The sequence below is a fragment of the Podarcis erhardii genome (assembly GCF_964252035.2).
Source record: "Podarcis erhardii genome assembly, chromosome: 5".
In the NCBI taxonomy this organism is placed as follows: domain Eukaryota; kingdom Metazoa; phylum Chordata; class Lepidosauria; order Squamata; family Lacertidae; genus Podarcis; species Podarcis erhardii.
In genome coordinates this window covers 15,626,732-15,654,443 of record NC_138509.1, presented here as the reverse complement: position 1 = coordinate 15,654,443, position 27,712 = coordinate 15,626,732, and the positions used below count along the sequence as shown (strand labels likewise).

Here is a 27,712-nt window from a genome sequence, read left to right as displayed (position 1 = left end):
AAAATAAGCATCAGGTAGTGTTAGCTACGTCACAAAGTTTGGTATTCCAACACTTCCAAAATAAAGCTGGCCAAAGACTCCCGAGATGTCTAATTTCCATGAAACTATAAGAAAAAGGGCTTAGCTAGGCCCCTGGGCGACCTCAATCACAAACAAAAAAACACTATAGGGCACAAGCATTTTTTTCAAAATTCACTCAACATGAAATCACTTAACAATAAGCTTTTCTGTGTTCCCTAACTTATATAGCCATTCTGCCAAATGAATTTATGATTCTGCAACTAAATAAATAACTATTAGAATATTGCTTTTGCTTGCTAAAAAAAAAGCAATGGGTTACCACCATTCTTTTAATACTAGCTGTTAAGTTAACTAGGAAACATATAAAATTAACTGCACACTGTGATCTAATTCAGGAATTTCTATCAAATTTTCCAGTACTTTAACAAATTAGCTTAAGGCTAAATAAAAAGCTAGAATACATTATTTAAAATGTTAATATTTATATCAGTGTTTGGTTTGTGCCTGTAAACTGCTTCTCACTGTAGGCCACTGCTGAGTCCTTTTACCATTTCTTTTTTTTTAAAAAAAACAACTAGTTTTTATTAAAGATTTTTTTTGTTACAAAGCAAACAGAAAAACAGGGGAAAGTTCACCTATCGTCTCCATTTTGCATTCATAAGTCTTTTTCACCATTCGTTTGCCTTTAGTGAAATACATTTTTGTCATAGACATCTTGCGGTTGAAGGGGAAAGGGAGTGGGGGAGAGATTTTTCTTTCGTTCTGTTGTCTAGTCCTAGTGTAGGGCTTTGTGTAAGCATCATGTAGATAGGACAAGGACCTGATGTTGATGAAATCCACATTATGGTGCTTATCTAGGTGAATTGGCTGGATATGTCATTTGATGATATATTACTGTGTACAACTAATGTGATTCTTGCACTGCAGGGGGTTGGGCTAGATGACCCTAGGGACCCCTTCCAACTCTACCTTTTACCATATCTAATGGTGCTCCTCAAACATAGACAAGGCACAAAATGCATTAAGTCCAGTCATGTGATTTTTACTCATGTCCAGAAATGACGGTGCAATTAGGCAGATAAGGATCTACAGCACTTTGCTGAATCTGTTTGCAGCCCAGATTTCTAGTTTACAGAAGCACTTAGGGACATGATTACTTCTACGAAATGGACACTTACTACAGTTTTATTGGTGTCCAACAGGAATTTCCTTTCTAACCATCAAAAGCCAACTAATCTTACCATATCAATTAATGTTTCCAATTACTTCTCAGTCTATAAGTCTTCTTTTGTAATGGTTCAACGCCCAAAGGTTTATTTACACAATCAAATACCACATCTATGGGATTTATGTAATTTATGTAATTGTCAAAAACTTGGTGAATGCTGACAGTTACAGAAAATTCTCAAGATTTTATCAAGTGTGGTAAGAAATGTCAGAAATACTTTCATTGTGAGATTTTTTCATCAATAATATGGGAAAAGGCAGAGCAAACAAGAATAATATACGTGTCTCCCTTCAGAAACATGCCCAGTGAAGATGTTTTTAGTTATATATGGTCTCTATATGGCCAGCAAGCTTATGCTGCCAATGTTTTATAGCCATCCTACTGAAATCGAAGAGGGCTGCAATGAACTCACATTTTGGTCAATATTTTAGCTCCCACTAGTGAGAAAATTGATTCCAATGATAGAACAAATATTGCATGAACCAAGATGATCAGCTGAAGTACTTATCTCATAATCATGCTGGACTCCAACACCACTGCTGTGAAATTACATTTCTTTCTCATTATTAGATATCCAAAAGGTTTGCAAAATAGGTCTATCAACTCTGCTCTGTTTCAGATTAATTTGACACAAAAAACTTCAATGGAGATTACTGAGAAGAGACATGTCTTTAAGCAAGTGTTACAATGCAACTGATAACATAATGGAGTACAGTGAAGTGCAAGAAATCCAGAGTACACCTACTGCAATTGCATGAATAAATGAAACACTCATTCAATACAGCACGACTGGATTGCTTTCTGCTTTGAGGTTATCATTGTTCCGTTCGGCAGCTATGCTATTGGAAACTTGGTCAATCTCATTGTAATCTAATCCTTTGCTTGAACTGGAGAACCATATGATTACGGTAATTGGTTTTTCAGTCTATGTCACTGTTGTTCTGAATGTTCCCTTTTGCTGGACAACTTTCGATGCAGGGTATTGGTGGTAGCGTTTTAAGAAAACAATATTTCTGTTCAACTGTCTTCATGTCCTGAGGTGGAAAATGCTGACCAACTGCTGTTGGATAAATCAGAATGGCACCGGAAGCCATCCTGTCTTATGTTTATTACTTCAGTCTGTTCTGATCAAAAGGTTTTTTCACTTTGCCATATAATGATTGATCAAAATATATGACTATGTGCTACTGTAGACACCACATGATGTCAGCACAAATAGTGTTAGATGTTGGGACAGACATTATGGAGAAAATACTTACTGACTGAGGAGATCTATCATTCAGATTAAAAAGTATTTCCCCAGTTGCTTTAATACCAAACTTTTTTCAAAGAGGTCCAGGTTTGATGATTATTTTTTATTTTTATTTTTTTTTAGGATTCAACCCCAAAGTTAAACTGGGCCCCCCAAACAGCCTTTGGACACGCCTGGGGATAAGGGAGTAGAATGTAGGGTGGAGACTATGAAACCCAGATCTTCTCTCCTGTTTTCACCCAAGGGAAAATGCTGCAAATGAAGCGATGCTTGAATACAGCCAATGTTCTGCTACAATACAATTTGAACTGGAGACTTCTGGAGTCTATGTCTGCATTATCCCCAAACCATTTCTCCTTTAAATAAGGCTAGAAAGCAGATAACCTTAATAATAGGTCAAGAGTTCATAAAAAGCCCATGAATAGGAATCAACAAAAGATGAGCAGCTTTGGCTGTATGAACCAAGAAATCTGGTGTGGATGCATCTCTCCTTTTTCATATGATTGACACTTAATTAAGTTTGACTAGTAGAAGAGCAACAGTGGCAACTTTCTTCAAAGTTGACTCTCTCATCCCCATTCCCTTCTAGGTGTACAAAGATTTATTTTTTAAATTTACATTAAAATAAGAGTGATAAATCAGATCAGGTTTTTAAAATGCAACTTTAGATTTCTTGCCTTACAGACTTCATTACCCAAGAAAAGTATTCTTACAAAATATGGAAGAACAAAACAAATTCCTTCCAGTAGCACCTTAAAGACCAACTAAGTCAGTTCTTGGTATGAGCTTTCGTGTGCATGCACACTTCTTCAGATACACACATGCACACGTGCATGCACACGAAAGCTCATACCAAGAACTGACTTAGTTGGTCTTTAAGGTGCTACTGGAAGGAATTTGTTTTGTTTTGACTATGGCAGACCAACACGGCTACCTATCTGTAACTGAAAATATGGAAGGACAGTCTGCATCAACATGGATTTATGTATTGAAGTTTCCCTGCCTAGCAGGACTGTTTTTAGTCATCCAGTGTTATGCAGTTAAAGCAGCTCATTACCAATAGATCTGAGTTTCAGCATCTTCCTAATGAAATAAAGACTAGCCTTTTGCCTCTCCCATGTGCATGGAATGCATTTATGTATCTATAGAATTGGGGTGGGGGCTTGATAGATAAAGAAGCATTATGCCAATAAAGATGACATGCTGCGTTCATCTCTGTAGGTATCTGTCAAATGCAAAACCGTACACAACTACCCTCAGAGTAATAATGATGTTTTATCATTTTAATTATAAACACTTTGGAAAAAAAATCCCCCAAAGTATATGTGTTGGGGTGGTCTAAATTAACTGTAGTTTGATAGCCCAAGGGTAGCAGAAATAGATTGAGCTAGCAAATTTCATAGTAGTTATAGCAGCTGTCTTCTTGCCTCAGGGAATCTGGGTATTTAACAAAGCAGACAGCTTGGCACAGGCATCTGATTAGCAACATGCCAATATGGCTGGACAGAATTTGCAGAGGCTCTATTGTTCCAGTATTTGATTAAACATCTGGAGAATTCTACTATTATATATTTCCCCCATATATTCACTCACAATAATTTTGCACAGGTTGTCATGTCTTCCTTAATACTAGTAACAGGGCGTGGAGTCGCCCGCAGTGCAGCAGTAAAAATGAATGATGATGCGCCGCAAATGAAGTTGTTTTAAAAAAGCAGAAAGGGCAGAACGTGAGAGTAAGTATGTTTCTAAATCACAGATCCATAAAAGCATTTAAGAAATAAATTCCAAGACGTTCTACGAACAGAGATGTGAAAGTGAGGGTATATGTTGCAAGAGGAGTTTTATAACAACTAATACAAAAACAAAGAATTTGTACAACTGTTTAAAAAGCTAATAACTCAGCTTCCAAAACATATTTGGCATACTGTCTTTGAAAATCTTACTACTCCTTGGGCAGTTTCTGAACAGCAAACTTTCAACAAAGAATCACACATACACTCTCTCTCTCTCTCTCTCTCTCGTCTCTCATGCTTTATGCATACACCACAAATTATTGGGGCTTGTCGGCAGAGTTCAAAGCACCAGAGTCTCTGCAAACTGCCTTCTTCATCTAGAAGTACATTCTTTTACTCTATCAAATCCATCTGAGGTAATAAGACTTGATGTTTTATTCAACAGAGCTGAGGAAAATTGTTGCACAATAGGTTAATTCAAAATGGCAGCATAGAAAATGCATCTGTCAGTGGGGATCAAATTACAGGGCAAGCTCCTTGCGATGCTTAGAAAAACAAGCCTGCAGTTTTACGGATTATGTGCACGCATGTGTTTAAAGGGGTGGGAAAGGAGCTAAATATCTGCACTAACCTCCAATTAAAGTCAATCATAAAAACAGCCTATTTAATGAGTGCAGATTTCTTTGGGTAATTATAACACCAACCAGTCCCCCCCCCCCTCTTTTAAATCTGTAATTCTGCCTTCTTGTTATTGCTTGCTTTGTCATTAATCGCCTCAGGACCTTGATTTCCTAGCAACAGACTGCCACCAAACATTTGGCTCTTGTTCAACATTTTCTTTGTGAAAAATGGCACTGCTGTTGTTGCTGGGCTGCTGCAGCTAGACTGTCTCTGTAAGTGCTCTAATAATGCATTCTTTTATTTAAAAAAATCACACGAGAAAAGGACAAATGCCCGTGCCTCCCTAAATAGCGAGCAAAAGCAAGTTTACCTGCAATTTAAAGTTTGCAGCAGCCGCAGGAAAATAATCTGATAATTTCTCATGAATACTATGATAGCACTTAAATATAAAAAAGGTCCACTGTCTGCCGCATGTTGAGGAAAATGAGGAGCAACACCTGCCAAATGTTATGTATCAGATTTCTTTTCCACCCAAGGGGACAAAGTGGCTGGCTTGGGTCCAGTGGGGCTTTTCTGCCTCTTCCTTCCCACTGCAGTCTCAGGCACCTCCCTCCCCACCAAAGAACAGCTCCCAAGAGCGAGGTCCCTTCAGAACAGCATGGACTGTGGCTCACACAAGGTGCTCCCCACAAGTCCCCACCAATTCTCTTCTCCCACTAACAACCCCATGCTATTTCCAACACAACTCGGAAGCCCCCGTCCCACAATGACTGCTCCCCACATTAAATGGGGCTTGGCTTGGCCTTCCCCAGGTGGGATACCTGGAGGTCTCCGCCTTCCACATGGGGGCCGCCCAGGGTTTGGGGGACTCCGCCTGTCCATGCAAAGATTTTTCAGGAGGTGGAAGAGGCTGCGATGGGAAGGATGATACAGGAAAGATCTGTTGTGTTCTACAATCCAAGTGTTTATGTGGGACCCAGTTCCAACCATACCTGGGTCCAGCCCGCTGTGCCACAGACCTCTGTTTAACAGGGGGCTGTACAGGGCTGCAGGGAGAAAGGTTAGCATGTATGGAGGTGCAGTAAGATTCTGTAGGTACCACTGCAGCTGGTTCCTGAAGAACAGTTATGCCTACCATTCCTCTCCCCCTCCCACCCATTCTTCTTCTTCATTTCAAAACTTTCTAGTCTTCTTACAGTTTTTAGCTCACTGCATTCAGTCCCAAGCGTGCCATTCAGAACAGACCAAGATAAAGCAATTTTGAAATGAGAAAACAGGCCGGTGGGAGGGGGAAGAGCATAAATTAAAAATGAACAGGCTACTGTGGAAATATATATTCTGAAAAGATGTCTCGAGCATATGGCAGAAGCGGTTGATGTTCTGTGCTGCGTCTGATCTTTGCAGGATAAGCATTTGCTTTACAATTATTGATGGAGCTTTGGCCATATGCAAGAATCAACAACCACCACCATGGAAAATCCAGAGCGCTGCACAATAACAGGCTGCAGGAGACACTAACACTAACTGAAGGAAATAACTTTTTTAAAAAAATGAATTTGTTTCTCCCGGATAATCCATTTTCTACACTTCTCACCAGCTGTTCCCACATGGCTCAGGTAACAGGATGGCAGCAGCTGTCATACAGAATCCATATATTATACGCACATTACGTTCTTTAATCTGCCATAGCTGCCTCCTATACTTGTTAATTGCGATCAGCATTAACAACATCACAGCAAGGGAAACACAAATCTGCAATTTATAGCACACCAGAATGCAAGTCTACATAAATATGTGAATTGGGTTTCCGTCTATCTTGGGCGAGAGTAAAATATCCATAGAATGAATTCTGAGCATTTCCTCCTCGGCTTCACTAGAACAGTGTTTCCAACATGTGGGTCACGACCTTAATTGGGTTGCAAAGCCTGTGCAAGAGGGTCGTGGCTTTGAAAGTTAACTCCAAACAATTATTGCTCTTAATCCTTAGTTGGTATGATACCTTTAACAACTTTTTGTTTTGCTGGTATATTGTAATGCTGTGTAGACAATTGTAACCAAGTATCAGAAAGGCTAGAGTCTTATATTTTTGGCAGCGAGCTTATTCAAATTTTGGCTTCATGTTACCAACTCAGTTATCATTGAGTACCCTGAGCCTGCTGATGAAGCACTATCTGTGCTGCTATTTGGTAGCGCCTATCTTTGCATGCTAGGTTTTTCACTACTGACTTGTATGATTTTATTCTGTGAACTGCCCTGAGACCTCTGGGTATAGGGCGAAAAATAAATAAATAAATAATAAAGACAAAATACTGCAGCAGTCTATTTAACTCAATAATGATCTGTGGTTATGTGTGACAACCATCAAACACCACATTGACCCACTTGTTTAGCTATCCCACTGATACTTGCCCAAATGGACTTTATTGTGAATAAAGCTATTAAAAATATTATAGCTAACACAGCTTTTATAAGTGTATGCATTAAAGTAAATTTTTAATAGCTTATGAAGTTATAACCTGTGATCAGATGGCAGCTATTCTTACACTCCCATTAAGAAAACAACAACCCTGAATAAGTTTGTAAATATTATAAAAATGAATTCCACATTAATAGACGCATTAAGTACTTTTTTGCTTTCTGATCATTGTCCAAAATTCTTGTGACAATACTAAATAAATTTGGACTTGTGTGTTGCAATACCAAAAAGGTTGAGAACCACAGTGCTAGAAGATGGCAGGTCTTGGCATCCCTGCAGATTCCAAGAAACTGCTCAAAAGTAAGGCATACATAAAAATGTAAATGCAATGCACAGTTAAGAGCTCAAATGCTGAATTTGATTCAAAATGGCTTCCTGAGTTCTACTTAAGTGAATTAAAGTAAGTCAACATTCATGTCAATTAATCAAGACCCAGTGCAACGGAAGAGTCACTTTTAGCATCACCAAAATATATCCTGTACTTGATGCAACTTGTATGTAAATGGTCAAAGTGTTGAACGCAGGTGCAAAATTAAGCAAACCTACCGCAATATAATAAACTTGAGCTTTTTCCACCAAGTTCCAGTTCTTTTCTATGTCAAGATGCTTTTCCTTTTTATAACAGTTAGCAGCAGCCAGGTTAGCAACAAGAGACCTAAAATGACAAAAAGTAGTCAATATAATCAGATGGAACAACTGATCCACAATCTCTTCATTCCTTTCACTCCTGCAAACTAGTAATAATACTTAGAATTTATTTAGCAAGCTGCTTCAGATACTGTTCCTTCTTGCAACCCTTACAACAGCCTGTGATGTAGGTCAGTTTTATTCCCATATTGTTGATGGGAGGGGGCACTGGGGCTGAGAGGCTGCTCTGACTAAGGCCACCTGTCCAGTTTATGTGCAGGAGAGGGAAGAGGTTCAGACTGGGGACTTGTGGATTTGTACCTCAGTCTCCTAGCCACTTATGCCAGCTTTCTGAAAACCTCCTACAGATATGGGAGTGGAAGTTTCAAGAGAACTTTCTAGTAATGCTAATTGGGAAGAAGCAGGGAAGCAAGGTGCTGCTTTTGATGCTGATGCTGTTGGTTGATTAAAGGTAAAGGTAAAGGGACCCCTGACCATCAGGTCCAGTCGCGACCGACTCTGGGGTTGCGGTGCTCATCTCGCTTTATTGGCCGAGGGAGCCAGTGTACAGCTTCCGGGTCATGTGACCAGCATGACTAAGCCGCTTCTGGCGAACCAGAGCAGCGCACGGAAACGCCGTTTACCTTCCCGCCGGAGCGGTACCTATTTATCTACTTGCACTGCGTGCTTTCGAAATGCTAGGTTGGCAGGAGCAGGGACCGAGCAACGGGAGCTCACCCTGTCATGGGGATTCGAACCGCTGACCTTCTGAGCGGCAAGTCCTAGGCTCTGTGGTTTAACCCACAGTGCCACCCACATCAATCACGTTGGTTGATTACACAGAGGCAAATTTGTAAAGATGGGGAAGAGTAGCAAGAAGAAGAGATTGTCAGCAGCACAAATGGAAAGGAGAAGGGACTTGAAGTCACAAGCACTTCAATTTGGCTTACAAATGCAGCTGCAGACATCTGCCATATTCCAGGTCAAAATAGGAATTTTGACCTGGAATATGGCAGAGGTTTTTGTATCCCAAGAAGAAATATGACCTGTTGTCACTTGTGATGCAGGCAGCGCAGGTTCCAGTTGGCTCTTCGCTCTGCTCATAATAATGGGCATCCACATGAGCTTCTTCCGCTTTCTTCTTCAAAATTGCACCAAACTTATCCGTTCCGATGCACCCAAAAAACGTTGCAGCTTTATAAGGGCTCTGGATCATCCACTGCAGTCAGAGACAAAGAAGGAAAAACCAATTCACTTCAATTGTTGGAATCAAACTGCTGTTGTTATATGTACATTCAGCACTTTGCATTAAAATGAGAAGTCCAATAATACCTTTGAATTCCTTCAAATCCAGATGGGCTTTAAATTGTTTAAGTTCAACCTTCCTCAGCCTGGGACCCTCCTGATATTGTTGAACTCCAGCTCCCATCAGTTCAGTTGTAGTCCAATTTAAGACTAACTTAAAACTGCAATTCTAACCACACTTACCTGGGAGGAAGCCCAGCTGAATGTAACAAAACTTATTTCTGAGTATGTATGGCTAAGATTGTAGCTTTAGTCTATCAAAGTTTTGAGGGTTTTATTTTATTTTATTTTATTTTATTTTATTTTATTTTATTTTATTACAATCAAGCGGTATATAAATTTTATGAAATAGAGTAAAATAGGCATACTGATATAGCTTAGGAAAATACAAATAAAATATTACCGATTATATGCAAAATCAATAGATCTTTAGCAAACATACATTTGTGGACTTATACGCCAAAAATGCAGAACCAGCAGTTCAGCTACTCTGAAATAACTGCTAAACAAAACCGCAAAACAATCCCACCCACCCCACACTAAAGTTCCCTAATAGAAGGTCATGCCGGCTACATGAGCTGAGGCTGCTGAAGAGTCCAGAGACCATCTTGTTTGTCTCTTAGAGCAGACCCAGGTCATCAAGCCTGAGCTTCTACAGCCGCTGCTTGCCATGAATCATTATTGGCAGGATTGGCGGCGGCGGCAGCGGCAGCAGCAGTTATGTTATTATTGTAATTGCTCTGTTTTAAAGTTGCATTTTATATTTAACTTCCTTTGGCAATGTTTTCTTTTGAAATCTTTACATTTGTGTGTGTTAACTTTGCTGCATTAAACATGCATTCTGCAGCTGACCTCTTTTGCAATGTTTTATTTTGAAACCTTTGTGATAATATTTTAGTTTCTTGTTAATTATTTTGCTTTGAGTGTAAACTTTATATTTGACTTTTTTCAATGATGTTTTATTCTGGATTGTTTTGTTTGATGTTTTAGTGTGTTGTAAGCCGATTTGGGTTTCTTCTTAACAATATAAAGCAATATATAGAATATATATATATATATATATATATATATATATATATATATATATGAAATGAATAATAATAACAATAAAAAGAAATGTGAGAAAATACAGAGCTATGAAGGGACCACAAGGGACATCTTGTTCAAGTACCTGAAAATTGTAGCAATAAGCGAATACCATGTATCCAATACCATGTACTGTTTCCTCTGGCAATCCAATACAGAAAACTGTAGAAACTTCACAAATAATCACCAAAATTCAACAATGTCCTTGGTTCCAGCAGCTAATGACTCCTCAGCAAGAGGGGAATCCAGGGCTCACCCTGCCTTCATAATCCCTTAAGCATAAGGTCACTTACTCCTTGCCCCTCCATACGGTGTGAAATCGGTAGCTAGGGGGATGTGTAACTACTTTTATTGTCCTTTAGGAAAGAAGGTTGTTATAAGGTGTTGGGAACTGGGGTTATTGACAGGGGTGGGTGATGGGCTCATGTTTCTACATGCCAGACACTCCTACTTTGTGACATATTTGTGATGTATCAATGATGCTGTTGAAAAATATATTATGGGAAATGGGGAGAGGTCTTAAAAGTTCAAGCAACCCCATGCTCGGGGTTCCTACTCTTTGTGTGTTTGAACCTTGTTGCAACAAATAAAGATCAGGTCTACCGACTGTTGCTTTGCTTCTTTAACTTGCCTGGAGACTCCATCTTTTGCTGACCAAACTCGTGGGGAGTGGCACCCTGATGAGCTGGGCCGCGGAGTAAATCCCCGCACCCAAGGATTTTTTCCTTATCAAGCCTCTCAAGCAGGGTGCTTTAGTAATACACATAGGCTTAATGTGCATGCTGTTCAAAAGTTTCATCTTCAACTCCTGTTCCCAGCATGCTACAAACAAAACCCAACTATCAATCTAGAGGTAGACAACACAGCAAGTCAGACTCTGGGGTTTTTTTTTGTCCATGACAGCAACAGGGGTGCAGTGGGAAGTTTTGAGTAGCACCAGTACACTGTTTGTTCACATGAAACCATAGTTTAACTGAAAACAAAGCTACTAAAAGCATTTAAAAATAGAAGTCATAGTTGAAAGCTGCTGCTAAATTTATGGATTTTTTAAAAAATCCTCTATACTATATATAACATCTATTTCAGCTGTTTGCCTTAAAAGTATAAAGTCAATTTTAAAATATCAAAAAGAAACAAAACAATTAAGAAAATTCCTTCCAGTAGCACCTTAAAGACCAACTGAGTTAGTTCTAGGTATTAGCTTTCGTGTGCATGCACACTTCTTCAGATACACTGAAACAGAAGTCACCAGACCTTTCTATATAGTGAGAAGGTGGGGAGGGGTATTACTCAGAAGGGTGGTGGGAATGGGTGATTGGCAGATAGCTGCGATGAGCCTGTTGACGACTCTTAACGACTGCAATAGGTCTAACAGGAAAAAGCAAGGGGTGAGAAGGTGAAAAATGGCTTTGTCATGTATAATGAGATAAGAATCCAATGTCTTTGTTCAAACCAGGTCTCTCCATAGTTTTAAGTTTGGTGATAAGTTGCAATTCAGCAGCTTCTCTTTCCAGTCTATTTCTGAAATTCCTTTGTAATAGAACAGCTACTTTGAGATCTTGTATAGAATGTCCTGGGAGATTGAAGTGTTCTCCTACTGGTTTTTCTGTCTTGTGGTTCCTGATGTCGGATTTATGTCCGTTTATTCTTTGGCGTAAGGTCTGGCCTGTTTGTCCAATATAGAGAGCTGAAGGACACTGTTGGCATTTTATGGCATACACAATGTTAGACGATGAGCAATTAAATAGTCCCGAGATGGTATGTGTGATGTTGTTGGGGCCAGTAATGGTGTTGTCCGGGTGTATGTGGCAGCAAAGTTGGCATCTGGGTTTATTGCAGGCTCTGGTGCCAGTGTCCGTGTTAGGTCTGGTTGTAGTATTATTGTGGGTTAGGAGTTGTTTAAGACTGGGTGGCTGTCTGTAGGCAATGAAAGGTCTTCCTCCCAGAGCTTGAGAAAGAGAACTGTCATTGTCCAGGAGAGGTTGTAGATCTCTGATGATGCGTTGTCAGACTGATACCCAGAGAGAACTTGCTACAAGACAGACCCAAAAAAGAAAATAACAGAACACCTCTAGTCATCACATACAGCTCCCAAGTTAAAACAGTACAACGCATCATCAGAGATCTACAACCTCTCCTGGACAATGACAGTTCTCTTTCTCAAGCTCTGGGAGGAAGACCTTTCATTGCCTACAGACAGCCACCCAGTCTTAAACAACTCCTAACCCACAATAATACTACAACCAGACCTAACACGGACACTGGCACCAGAGCCTGCAATAAACCCAGATGCCAACTTTGCTGCCACATACACCCGGACAACACCATTACTGGCCCCAACAACATCACACATACCATCTCGGGACTATTTAATTGCTCATCGTCTAACATTGTGTATGCCATAAAATGCCAACAGTGTCCTTCAGCTCTCTATATTGGACAAACAGGCCAGACCTTACGCCAAAGAATAAACGGACATAAATCCGACATCAGGAACCACAAGACAGAAAAACCAGTAGGAGAACACTTCAATCTCCCAGGACATTCTATACAAGATCTCAAAGTAGCTGTTCTATTACAAAGGAATTTCAGAAATAGACTGGAAAGAGAAGCTGCTGAATTGCAACTTATCACCAAACTTAAAACTATGGAGAGACCTGGTTTGAACAAAGACATTGGATTCTTATCTCATTATACATGACAAAGCCATTTTTCACCTTCTCACCCCTTGCTTTTTCCTGTTAGACCTATTGCAGTCGTTAAGAGTCGTCAACAGGCTCATCGCAGCTATCTGCCAATCACCCATTCCCACCACCCTTCTGAGTAATACCCCTCCCCACCTTCTCACTATATAGAAAGGTCTGGTGACTTCTGTTTCAGTGTATCTGAAGAAGTGTGCATGCACACGAAAGCTAATACCTAGAACTAACTCAGTTGGTCTTTAAGGTGCTACTGGAAGGAATTTTTTTATTTTGTTTTGACCATGGCAGACCAACACGGCTACCTATCTGTAACTAAAACAATTAAGGACAGGCAAAGACCATTTTAGGTGTGTCTAACTGATGCATGACTGCCAACGTGTGGGTCCTTTTGGACCTGGAAGAGGGCAGAATGGGGCTGTGGAATAGAAGCCCTGCACGGAATGGTCACTGCCTGTACTATGAAGAACAGACATTAAAATAATATGTGACACAATGGGAGATAAGGTGAAACCCTGGTGGATGCATCAGCCAATGGGCGTCATAATTTCTCCTAACTGCAGTTGGTAGTTTACACACTCAATCTATATTAAGAATTAAGGGCTACATCTCTTCACCACCAAGTTACTAATAATTGTTTCCTAATAGAGATTTATGCAAATGATAATGTCAGAATTTCAAATCAGCCCTAGTGGTATCTGTAGGTTACAAAAAGGTTAAGAAAGTGAGCTGGCATTCCATTGTATATTTAGTCAGAGCTCCAATACATTTGGAAGCAAAGATGCTTCATTGCGTACAAAATTCAGATAAGCTGATGTTGTAAATAAAATCTGCCCTTTCCCCCTTATGGGGTATCCAAGAGCCCATATAGAGTCCTTACATGGGTTCCCTATTGGTAGGAGAAAATAACAGAGGCCAACCAGAGACTATTCAGAAGCAAAGCAGCTAGTAAGCCTGATCTTTATTAAAGCTGTTGCAACAGGGTGCTCCCTCACACGCAGGATAGAGGAGGACCCAGAACAAAGGTGTGCCCGCCCTTATATAGACATTTAAAATTGCCTGCCCAGGAATCCAAGACCACCCCCAGATACATCATACATACATCACAGAAAAGGCAGTCTACGACAGAAATCTGAGTGCGTTGTTTATCTCCTGCCTGGCAGGTTACCTGTTAATGGTCACTTGATTGGATTACCTGGGGAGCCTGGCCAGTCTTTTGTAATGATAAATACTTAGTTCCTGAGCCAGGTCACAGGCTCACCCTATTCATACACAGACATACCCTTAAGACAGGATTTGTGAACGAAAAGACAATGGGGGAGGCTTTTCCATTTTCCTTTGACCTTGCAGAGAAATATTTGAGGTCAATTTGGGAGGGACAAAATGGTTTCAGGACTTTTTCTGTGGTGTTTCAGACATGTGGTTTATATATACAGTGATGAACATTTAGCATATATATATATATCACCTTAATATTCTTATAACACTGAAAAAATGGATATTATTATTCTTTTTTTATTGGAGAATTCTTCAGCTTTATTAGATTTTAAGCCATGGGTAGACAGTATTTCCCTTTTACATTAGCAGTTAAATCCTTCAACCAAAAACCTTCAACATTCCTGTTTGGACAAGTTTGGATGCTTAGAAAGGAGATGTAATTTTGATCTGTTTTAGTATTTGAACTTTTGTTTTAAAGTATTGCTGTGAATTCCCCCCTTGATTTTATTGTTTTATCTTTTTGTAAAACACTTTGAAGGTTTTTTTAAAAAACAAACAAAACAGTGTATAAATTTTATAAAATAAATAATAAATAATATATTTTTACTGTATTTTTGGTTTTTATGGAAGCCGCCCAGAGTGGCTGGGGAGGCCCAGCCAGATGGGCGGGGTATAAATAATAAATTATTATTATTATTATTATTATTATTATTATTATTATTATTATTATTATTATTATCTTATAAACAAACAAACAAACAAACCACACAATGGTTTGCTCAGTGCTATCCTAAGAAAATCCATGCAGGCCTCCTCCACGCTAAAACCAATTCTTACCCACTCCATTTCTGTCTTGTGCCACCACCAGAGATGGTTAGGCCCCACAAATGCTACAGATTATTTTAACAAGTCAAAAAGGTCCACTGGATTCACCTGAAGGAGTGGCATTCTGGCCCTAGGTGGGACTAACTTTGTAAAGAAAAAGGAACTGAAGGTATGGTGTGGGCAATGGATCATCCTGAACTTTTAGGCGTTCCAGCCACACAACAGGGTGTGGCCCTTGGTCCAGGAAGCCAGTATTGAGACACACCCTTCAGATGAGTCCAGTGAACAGAAAATACTCCTGTGCTGGACTCAGGTGGGACGTTCACAAGTTGATCTGCTGATCAACAGCTGGATGCCTAAGATGGATGAAGCACACTGTGAAGTGCTCCCCATTCAAAAGTCACTTTGGCTGAAGCACTAAGAAGCAAATGCTCTGTACCACCTTTCCTAAATGGCCTTGGCCCTGCATACCTGAAGGAACGTCTTCACTCCCATCATTCAGCCTTGACACTGAGATCGAAATGGCTGCTCATGCTGAAAATTGCTACCTTTCTAAACATGCTTTTGTTTGGAATTCATGTAGCCTCAAATACTTCTCTCCCCCCCCCCCCACCATCCTGGCCTTTCCTGACCATCAAGGTTAGGTTTTTTGTTTTAAGTTCTGTGACTTTGTACCTCTTCTGATGTATTTCACTGTTTACATTTTATGATATATTAAATGATTTTATAACATGCTCTTGTGTTTAATTATTTAATTTGTCATGCTTTTATTTATATTGTATACTACTTAGACCATGGCTTTAAGGCCCGTATAGTTAAAGCCATGGTTTTCCCAGTAGTGATGTATGGAAGTGAGAGCTGGACCATAAAGAAGGCTGATCGTCGAAGAATTGATGCTTTTGAATTATGGTGCTGGAGGAGACTCTTGAGAGTCCCATGGACTGCAAGAAGATCAAACGCATCCATTCTTAAGGAAATCAGCCCTGAGTGGTCACTGGAAGGACAGATCCTGAAGCTGAGACTCCAATACTTTGGCCACCTCATGAGAAGAGAAGTCTCCCTGGAAAAGACCCTGATGTTGGGAAAGATGGAGGGCACAAGGAGAAGGGGACGACAGAGGACAAGATGGTTGGATGGTGTTCTCGAAGCCACAAACATGAGTCTGACCAAACTGCGGGAGGCAGTGGAAGACAGGAGTGCCTGGCGTGCTCTGGTCCATGGGGTCACGAAGAGTCGGACATGACTAAACGACTAAACAACAACAACAACATACTACTTAGACACTATTTAACATCAAGCTGCCTAGAAATTTTGTAAATAAAATAAATAAAATCCATGTTCTGAATATTAGGAGTGATTAGGTATTAAGAGATTAGGAATGAATAACAATAGATCTTAGTATGTATTTCATAGTACTATAAATACATGCTTTAAAGTTTCAGAGCATCTTACATTGTAGGTTCTAATCAGTTCTGCTGCTTAATACACACACGATTAAGTCTGTTTCTCCATCCCAGCTATAAGCTGTTCATTCAGATTTCATGCATATCAACATCTGAATAGCAACTAAAGACTACGGTTGGAGATCTCTCTTATCTGTTGGGTAAAATTTCAAACGCTAAACATATGCCTATCAGCTTATATCTACAACAGTATCTAAAACAGGTGATAAAGGTTAAGTGAAAGTTTATTGACAATGATGAACTCTGACAGCCTCTATTCAATTACTTTTTCCTTCAAGGTGTCTGTGATCAAAGCATGAAAGTCCCCCCCCCCCCGAATCACAAGCTGTTTGTTCGGATTGAAACATCTGGTCAATATTCCCTAATGCTGCAATTTTCATGTGGTGTTAGCAATAGGGTAAGTTTCCTCTCCTTTAAGTCCTATAAGTGAGACACATATGGCTGATCATTTGATCCAGAAAAGATTCAGTTCACAGCACCATGTACAACTCTCTCTGCACTTTATGGCATTTTAAGGCTGCTCTGTCATTGCACTCCATCAAAACTGCAGTCTGCTACAGGCTTCTGCTATAAAAGCCTGCAAACATGACAGAGCTTAACAGCATTTGACTATGGGAGACAGAAAGCGTGTAAAGCAAGGCTGTCTTTAAAATGGCAGATCTTCAACTCCTGCTAAGCGTTCTCAAAGTGTGGCAAACTAGTAAACAATATAAAGACCCAGTAATATCTGTTTAAAGAGTCACTCATTATTGTCATTCTAACATTTTCCATTCTGTATGTCTGAACTAATAGAGCATCTTCTTTTGCCTACCTAAGCCATTATACGATTCATAAACATTTAACATCATTTAATTTAGAAAGGTCTTACTAACCAATTACTGTTTTGCATGTTAATGGCACTTCACCCTCCCTCCAAACAGTGAATGCAATAGGGCTAATTCCCAAGGAAATTTACACACTGCAACCTCAGTGTTTGAGGCAAACTTACAGAAAAGTTTGCAATCCAGAACAATTTTTACTGAATTGCCTGCCTACATGTAGATATGTCCATCATTTATGGCTTAGAAAAGTAAGTAAAATATCAAAACATCCTAGGGGCACTTCTTATCTGCCACAGGAAGCAAGGTAAGAGTGCTTCAGCTCTCAGTGATTTTTGCGTCTATATGGTTATCATTTATTAGTAGAAGTCAGTGGTGGATGTTTAAGTATCAGTGGAGATCTTCCATATAGAAATAGGTGTTTGATCCTTGTGATCTGATAGCAGCAGAAGGTAAGTCCTCAAAGCTTCTTGCAAAAGTTAGTTGAAACTTTACAAACTGAAATTTTGCCTGTTACGTTTCAATCTTTACTTTGTGTTTTACTGTCGTTAGGTGCCTTGAATGCCAACTGGTGGAAAGGTGGGATAAAAAATTAATGTACAAAAAGTGACATCAGAGATGTCGGCGATTTCTGTCATAATATCAATCTACCGTATTTTTCGTCCTATAGGACGCACTTTTTCCCCTCCAAAAATGAAGGGGAAATGTGTGTGCGTCCTATGGGGAGAATGCAGGCTTTTGCTGAAGCCTGGAGAGCGAGAGGGGTCGGTGCGCACCGACCCCTCTCGCTCTCCAGGCTTCAGGAAGCTATCCGCAAGCCTTGGGAGCCCGGCGGGAGTCCCCGCCGGGCTCCCAAGGCTTGCGGACAGCAGCCTGCAGCCCGAAACCCGGGGAGCGCTCCACAGCATGCCCTGGGCTTCAGGCAGCTCTCCGCAAGCTTGGGAAGCCCGCGGGAGTTCCTGCCGGGCTCCCTAGGCTTGCGGAAAGCAGCCTGTTCTGGGGGCTGGGGTCGGGGGAAGCTCGGGCTGCCTTTTTTCCTTTATTCCCCCCCCAAAAAAAACCTAGGTGCGCACTATGGGCCGGTGCACCCTATAGGGCGAAAAATACGGTAATTGAAAAACTACAGCTTCACCCATGGTGGAATAAGCCATATATATATATATGGCTTATTATATATATATATATATATATATATATGGGGCATATATATATATATATATATATATATATATAAAATATATAGTTCTGCAACCTGATAGACTCCAATATATAGCCAACTCCAGGGGGCATGGGTGCTTAGGCACCCACAATAATATAACTATGGAGGCTGGGCACCCACAAAGTCAATCAGCAAAGCCAGAGAGGGGCAGCCAGCCAGCCTCTGTGGTGCTGCCTCCAAGAGAGAAGCAGTTCAGCTCCACCCAATGCAGCCAGCCAGTGAGACACCCTTTTCCAGGAGTGGGAGCCTCGGGTGTGGATAGACTCTGCCTCCACGTCCAAGGCCTCCCCCCCCCCCCCCCCGGAAACAGTGCCTCGCTGGCTGCAGAGAGTTGGAGGAAGAGAAGCTGCCGCTACCTCCAGGCAGACATATGACTTCACACGAACATAGCTGCATGTAGCGCGTGTGATGCTGCACATCTGCGTGGAGGCAATGGGCACCCACAGTCCTGAGGCCGAGATGGCACCCCTGCTCCACTACGGATGCCTCCCAGTCCAATTTGGACCATTCATGCAATGTGCCACAGTGAAGGAAGTCTCCACACATGTATGCTGTGAGTAACAAGTTTCCGGAGTTGCTAGAGCCCTCCCCTTCCCCAGTTCCAACAACTTCAAATACTGGAATATGTACGGCACAAAACAGCTTCCAAAAAGTGAAGGCTCTTCAGCAAACGTAAATATTTTTTTTAAAAAGTGGTGGGGGGGAGAGGGAATCCTAGGTCCCTCCAGATCTAGTCATCTCATTAAGCACAAGGACCAGATTTCCCCATAATAGTGAGTCATTTATACAATGCAAATAACAAGGAAATTAAAAACCCTCTACCAGAACAATGAGACTCATCTCTTTCTGTACTCTAACACAGGTGTTACTCAGCACATCCATCCTGAACAGACAACAGGCAAACAACATGGATCATATTCAAGATACTCACTATCTAATAATGCTTTTCCTTGCTTTTTAACTTACAAACAGCTACAGAGGAATGGGAGGGCATCTGTATCAACACACTGAATGTATAAGTACAGGTGGCTGTATCGAAAAGCTTGTCCTGTAAGTGTTCTAATAGTTGTTTCAATTTCACATAGGCTGTAGAAAGGCTCAGCTTCTAGTATGCTAAAGCTACATGGAACAATGGGTTGTCCATTATGATGTGATGCAAGATGGATTGCTTTAACATATCTGCATCATCAGAGCCACTGTGACATCAGCAGATACATTAGCCAAAATTCTGTGGACATTAATCACAACTGTTGTACTGATCCTAGCTAGTATTTTTACTGTTTCATCCAGTAAATTGCATCAATCCACTTGCATCAATAAAAGATGCAATTAATGCAAATCTGCATTCAAAGTCATTATTAGAAAAATGCAATAACATACCCAACTTTAACGTTAAGCAGCTCATCAAGAAATGCTGTCACTGTTTAGAAATTTCATTGTTTTTCCGGTAGTTAAAAGAGAAACAATACACTATGTAATTTCTTTGCTAACTACTCTACTAATATGTTAATGATATCATTACATGATTTCACAAGTACAACATGTAATTTCATTTATTTATTCTCCATAGAGGCAGTGGGAAGGTGCAGATTAAGAGGCTGTCAAAATGGTAAAGTGACAGCTCATGCAAATTTATTTTTGCAATATAGCATGTAAGGAATGCAAATGCTAGTTAAAACAAAGTAGCTTCAGGCACTCAAGGTGTGCTTCAGGCATTGCATAAATGGATGAAAAATGCTAACAAATTAGAATGTCAAAAGCAAAGTGGGGAGGGGGGGAAATTGAGGGTTCTATTTAAATGGCATTAAAACGATAACCTGACGGTAAATCAAGGCAAATATAAACACACGTGGGGTACTTTACCATCCCCAAACACTGTCGGAATTACCTGAGCTGGCACAGAACCAGGACAAGGAACAACTATAATGAATTTGGATTTGATTGAAAAATTAACTGCAATGAATAAAGGTGAGGATTGCTAGTCAAGTTATTGTGTGTAAGCAATCTCAATTCTCTGTGTTAGCAACTTTCATCTTTGCCTCCTCGTTTTGTTCTGGGCCACTTTCATAATGTGCTTGTTCCCTATCAGCTGAAAGCTTGGCAAAATAATCACTTTGCGACATGATGCATATTAAGATACAGATGCACATTTGAAATATGCTAAATGGGGGGGAGAGCTGCTGGGTGGGAAAATTAGGAGTGTAGAAAGGGAAAGATTAAGAACCTGTTTCCCCTGTCACTTCTCAGTTCTTATCTGCCTCTCAAAGCAGCTTTCATGCTTAAAACAGCGGTGCTTCTATGTAGTTGCATGCAACATAATTTCTCCCTTAGTATTCAGGCAGCAACAATAACTTGGGTCCCCCCCCCCCCGAACTTGAAAGCTTGACATATTTTTGTGACTTTGGGGTTGATTCTAATGAAGGTCTTATTCATCTGTAAATGTGGCCTTTCTTTTCTTACAGACCACCACAACTACCTTTGCTTTTTATTTGCCTTGGAGAATACAGAATCTAGCTGTTCAAGTTGGAGTCTACAACCATAAGGAGATGATCTACCCCCTGAAGACGTACAGCAGTCTGAGGGTTACCGTATTTTTGGATGTATAAGACTCACTTTTTCCCTCCTAAAAAGTAAGGGGAAATGTTTGTGCGTCTTATGGAGCGAATGCCTCTTGCTGTTCTGGCGTCTGGGATTCAGAATATTTTTTTTCTTGTTTTCCTCCTCCAAAAACTAGGTGCGTCTTGTGGTCTGGTGCGTCTTATAGAGCGAAAAATACGGTACATCCCACCCAAACCTTAGGTAATACTATACTATTTAGCTTCCACTGGCTCTTTTACCTAGTACATAATCCATAATCAAACCCTGGCTTTGCTAGAATAAAGACTGCCCAGGAACCACTGTGTTCCATTTAAGGTTCAGGACAGATCTGGGTTACAAACCAAATTTCCATTTCCCTCAAATAACGGGGGAAACAGCCACCCCAGGTGTGCAACCAGGTATTTCTAGCACCTGGGAGGGACTTAGCTGGCATTCTCCATCTTGGAACGGAGTTTACAAATTGCAACTTCTAGCACACTTTCATCTTTGCAACCTGTCTCCCTCATCCCATCCCACCCGTACTTTGTTAATATGTTTGATGGATGAAGAATTCCAGAGTTTGTCATATTTTTGTGACTTTTTGGCTGGTCCTAATGAAGTTCTCACTCAAGGGGGGACTTTGGAGCTTTTCCTTCTTTGGAATGCAGTGGTGTCACCTGACTCTCTTTGGGTAACTATGGATTTCGAGAGCAATCTTTCCCAACATGGAACTTTCCAGGTGATGTTGGACTTTCTTTTGTCTGATGGAGATGCTGAAAAGCTTAGCAATATTGGAAGAAGCAAGAAACCAGCCAGGAAGGTGGTTAGACCATGAGATGGAGAGGGAGCAAAAAGGAGCAGAAAAAGACAGCAGAATAAGAGCTAAACAAATGCTTTTATAGTGGTTGTCACTGCAAAAGATGTTGGACAGGTCCTCATCGCCAAGCCACTTTTCAGGCAGAGCATCTAAAAAGCTACGTTAAATGGAGGCGACAAGAGATGAAGTTGTAGGGCTCATTGGCAAATTAAAAATTAACAAGCCACCAGGTGTGGATGGCATATTAAATATTTCAAATGTGATGGCTGATCTTCTAACATCAAATGCAAAGTCACTATAATTGGCTTTTATTAAAGGACTGGAATGAAGCCAACATAACACCAATGTTCAAAAATGCTCTGTGGTTTAATAACCCAAGTTGATTACTTTGGGGCTCTTCTGATGTAACCTTTTCCTCCAAAAGAGTGCTTTTAAAAGTATCCCTTTGGAGGGAATACACATGGAAGACATTATAATGTAATCAAAAATCGTGTGGATTTCCCCAGAAAATGTCTGAGCAGGATAGCAGATTCTTCCTGCATCTTGCTTTCATGGGTTTGGGGATAGGAGTCCACATGAATTTAAAAGTTCCATGTTTTCCACATGCATTGCATAGGTTGATGGGAATTATTCCATGTGGAGAAAAAAGAGTGTGTTAAGATCGGATCCATTTTACTTTGAGACAAGCATGTTGTCAAGACACCTAAATTTGATTGTCACTTCTTACTATTTCCTTACTGCAAATCTCAGGGGTAGGAGCATATCAAGTGACCCACTTCAGCATTCCAAGACACTGACATCGGTACATCAATAAAATTTCATCCCTTAACAGCAATCATTCCGTGTAATGACTGATCTACTGAGCCAGCACCATGGCAAGAGACCTACGTTTTTCTTGTATCCAAGACAAAGAAAATATTTGGCCTTCCAAAACATATTTGTTAAAATTCCTGTTCTGAAGCGGGATTCTATTTTTTTTCTTCAGAAAACTGTGACACATGTAGGAAAACAATCTGGTTCTAGTCACTGTTGCAATTAAATACGACTTGCAATATGATAACTTCAGTTTTTAAATGTTTCCCTTCACTGAAAGCCAAAAGTAGCAATCCTTAATCCAAGAAAGGTATCTAGTTTCCTTTTTAATCTATTATCCGTTGTAATAATGTCTGGGGCTTTAATGAATGATAGCAGTACTAAAACCTTTGTAGAAACATAAATACTTTGGTAGAAATACCTTAATCTATTTCTAAAATAGCTACATTAAAAAAGACACCCCCTTTTTTTACACTGCATATTTAAGGCAGGTATCCATATGGAAGCTATTAATCCCTAAAATGTTTAAAGCCATTTTAAGTCGCAAAGATTATGTGACCTTTAAAAGTTATTCGGGTTTCAGAACAGTAAAGCTTTGAAGATGGCAAATTTTCAGTTTAATTGGGGAAGCAAATAGAACACAATCTTAAAGTGAGTTATACATTAAGAATTAATGGTATTACAAACCAGAAGTAAACCACAGTTAAGGAAAAATTCCCCAGCAGTTGCATCCCAACATACCCAAAACAAAAAAACTAACATTTCTGCTAATGAGACAGCTTGGTATTTTATTCTGTCAACTGATGGCTTAAGGTATCATAGTGTTGACGACTCAGCCAACTGACTGTTTGGAGATAGTCAACTGACTGCCAACTATTTGCACAGAATCAAGTATTTCAAAAATGCCACAGGGCCGCCTCAGAAAGAGGGTGGGGAATCCCCAACATAGAACTGCCGTATTTTTTGCTCTATAGGACGCACCGAACCATAGGAGGGGGAGAACAGGGGAAAAAAATTCTCCCCCTCTCTGCTCAGCGCCCCTTCAGTGCAGCGGCAGGAGAAACAGAGCCCCTTCCATTTCTCCTCCCGCTTCACTGAAGGAGCGCTGCGCAGAGAGGGAAAACTGTGCAGCACCTCTCCAGTGAAGCGAAGCCTGGAGAGCAAGAGGGATCGGTGTGCACCGACCCCTCTCGCTCTCCAGGCTTCAGTGAAGGCAACCCGAAGCCTCTGGAGTGCAGCGAGAACTCCTGCTGCGCTTCGAAGGCTTGTGGCTAGCTGCCTGAAGCCCCCAGAGCGCAGCGGGACTTCCTGCTGTGCTCTGGGGGCTTCAGGCGGCTTCAGCGAAAGCAACACGAAGCCTCCGGAGTGAGGGGGGAGCTCTCCTTCTGTGCTTCGGAGGCTTCGCGTTGCTATCGCTGAAGCCCAGGAGCCTGCATTCGCTCCATAAGACGCACACACATTTCCCCTTAATTTCTGAAGGGGAAAAAAGTGCATCTTATAGAGCGAAAAATGCGGTATACTACGTTGCCAACCAAGTGCACCACATAATCCCATATATTCTAGAAGATGAAACAAAACAGTGGGTACACTTGCATAGAGACATAATTGAAAATACCCCCACCACAGCATACACATTCCTCTCAAACAAACTAAGGAAAATCCCCACAACACTAAACAGGTCCACACAGACCATTCTTAAAGCATGGAAGGAAGAAGCAGGCAAACTGCCCCCAACCCCATCCTCACTAATCCCCCGGGCACACCACCCACTATTCCACCTGTGGCGTTTGCCCATTCGTTTGAAAATGTCTGTACAGGGGAGAGAGAAAGGGTTAATATGTAGACCAATAGGAAAGCCAGAAGCAGAGCCTACCTGTTTATAAAAGGGCTTAGCCCAAGATTTGGGAGTGGGTAGTTGGTTGGTTTTAGTGGGTTGGTTGGTTGGTTGGTTGGTTGGGAAAGGCAGTTGGAAAAGCAGTTGGCAGACAGTTGGAATTAGAGAGACAGTTAGAGCAGTGGGTTCTTGTGTGAGGGGAGGTAGAAGAGTTAGAGACAGGATAAAAATAAGACTAAGAAGGTAAAGAGTAACAATGTTTTGAATGCAGTTAAAGATTATTTGGAGGGATGCGGGTGGCGCTGTGGGTAAAACCTCAGCGCCTAGGACTTGCCGATCGCATGGTTGGCGGTTCGAATCCCCGCGGCGGGGTGCACTCCCGTTGCTCGGTCCCAGCACCTGCCAACCTAGCAGTTCGAAAGCACCCCCGGGTGCAAGTAGATAAATAGGAACCGCTTACCATCGGGAAGGTAAACGGCGTTCCGTGTGCTGCGCTGGCTCGCCAGATGCAGCTTGTCATGCTGGCCACGTGACCCGGAAGTGTCTGCGGACAGCGCTGGCTCCCGGCCTATACAGTGAGATGAGCGCACAACCCTAGAGTCTGTCAAGACTGGCCCATACGGGCAGGGGTACCTTTACCTTTACCTTTACAGATTATTTGTGTCTGCAATAAAGTACACTCTTCTTTGTGAACTTTAGAACCTGACTGAGACTAAGTGATTTACCAGGGAGGACCTGGTTGGTGGCAGCGGATTAGTGGTGGACAGGTCAATAGTCCGTGAGACAACTGGGGCTCCGTACGAACGCCACACCATCATGCAGCACAAAACTTCCAGATGAAAACTTGGGAGTGACAGAAGGCGAGGGCAGTAGCAGCATCCTGCGAGGCCTTACAGCAGCAATGGGAGATGGCAGCAATAGCAGCGGCCGCCTGCGAGGCCTCGTGGGGACACAAGCAGTAGGGCTTGCAAGTCCTCCTGGCGGTAGTGGGGGGCAGTGCCAGAAGCTGTGGCAGCCTGCCTCAGCTTGTAGGCCGCCTCTGCTTCTGCCACCATCTCCTGCTGCTGCTGCATGGCCTTGCAGGCTGGCACTACTGCCACCGCCATGAACAAGGCCTTGCAGGCCAGCACCACTTTTGCTACAAGAAAGAAGATTCCACCTAAACATTAGGAAGAACTTCCTGACAGTGAGAGCTGTTCGACAGTGGAATTTGCTGCCAAGGAGGGTGGTGGAGTCTCCTTCATTGGAGGTCTTTAAGCAGAGGCTTGACAACCATATGTCAGGAGTGCTCTGATGGTGTTTCCTGCTTGGCAGGGGGTTGGACTCGATGGCCCTTGTGGTCTCTTCCAACTCTATGATTCTATGATTCCATGCTACTGCTGCAAGGCCTTGCAGGCCACTACTACTGCTGCCACCACAACAAGGCCTGCTGTGCAGGCTGCTGCGCTTCTGCCACCCCTGCCCACTGCTGTGGCGAGGCTTCACAGGCTGCTTATTGTGTTCCTGCTGCCAGGCTGCTGCTGCTTCTGCCCTCTAATTGTTGATTCTGCCACTGCCAGGCTGTTGCTGCTTCTGCGCCTAGCAGGCCTGCTGGCAGTCTGGCAGTCCCAGATTATTTGTATTCACTATGACTCATCACCATACTTTGGATTGTCCTGAATACCACCATTTGGTAGCCAAGCCCAAAACCAAAAGTCACATTTGGATGCATTTTGGCTTGCCTGCTGCTGAAAATGACCATGAGGTGATTGGTAGTATCATCAGTCATCATTTTAGACCCTTAAGTAGTAGCAGGACATTGTCCTGTTTGTCTCTGTGTAGTGCTTATTTCATACATTGTAATATATTGATATATCACAATGTTTATCATTTTGGCTTGCCTGCTGATGAAACTGAGGGTGTGATGATTGATAATATTGTCCTTAATCTGTTTTAGTCCCCTAAGTATTAGCAGTTGCTAGGACATTGTCCTGTTCACCTCTGTAGAGTTCCATCCTTATTTCAGACACTGTAGTAGATTGCAATGTTTAGCTGGTAATAACACGTTTTGGACAATATATTGATGTATCACCCAGCCCTACTGCCTGGTGCAGAGGTAGACAACCTGGTGCCCTCCTGAATTGTTGAGCTATAACTCCCTTCATCCCTGAGCACTGACCACATTGGCTGGGGCTGATGGGAGTCATAGTCCAGGACCAGGAAGATCCAGAATCAAATCTTCATTCCGAATGAAGGTTATTGGCAGAAAGGTGGCTCTTCAGTGAAACACAGTATATTTTTAACAGCAAATGTCTTAACAAGTGGATAATTACAGTTGCAATTCAATTCCATATATTACCCACCAGTTTTTAAAGTATAGGTACACTGTCCTCACAGGGACTAGGATCCAGGAGTTACTGTCTGATCTCTAACAAGGATCAACCTTCTGAGTGCACCTGGGTAATCCTGCATTTCTATTTTATGCCTTCTATTTTTACGCCTTTAAGCTCTGTAACATGTTTAGTTCTCAGATTCTGAATATTTATAAATTTACTCAGTGCTTTTTTTCTTAAATAAATGTTTTAGGGGTACTCTCATTTTCCTACTCATATTGAGATACTGCCCCTCAATGAGGCCAAACTTAGATTCACAAAATGTTTAGGGGGTATTTGTACCCCTGCGTCCCCTGCAGAAAAAAAGCACTGAATTTACTAATCAAATGAGGGTAACATTTATAACCTTATGGCAAAACACAGTGCAGCTCACTAAAAACCAGCCATTCCTAGGAAGTGCTAGAAACACAACTTCCAAATAAGTGTTCTTGCTTATTATTTCTGTACAAAGAAAAGCAGTACAGTACGATTGCATCTTACACAGGGGTTCAGCTCCAAAGGTTCCACGTATATGAAAAAATGTGCCTATTCAAACCACCTCCTTGGAACCATCCCTGCATGAGCATTCCTAGACTTTGAAGCCCCCATGCCTGGCAAAGCAAGGAAGAGAGCTTAAAATCTCTTTTCACACTGGGAAAATCCAGTGTAAAAATCACTTTTAAGTTTTCTGCCTTATTTGCTTTTAACTTGCAGAATTTCAATCGGTCA

General features: G+C 41.4%; 1 protein-coding gene across 2 annotated transcripts in view; it reads right to left on the bottom strand.

The window, feature by feature from the left end:
- Nucleotides 1-27,712, bottom strand: part of ADK (adenosine kinase) — a 199,744-nt gene that overhangs the window by 98,316 nt on the left and 73,716 nt on the right. For both annotated transcript variants that reach the window (XM_081864403.1, XM_081864404.1), the window contains exons 5-6: nt 9,005-9,177; nt 7,878-7,986 (exon numbers count right to left, since the gene is read on the bottom strand). In XM_081864403.1, coding sequence (XP_081720529.1) covers nt 7,878-7,986; nt 9,005-9,177 — 282 coding nt within the window. The remainder of the gene's footprint in view (nt 1-7,877; nt 7,987-9,004; nt 9,178-27,712) is intronic.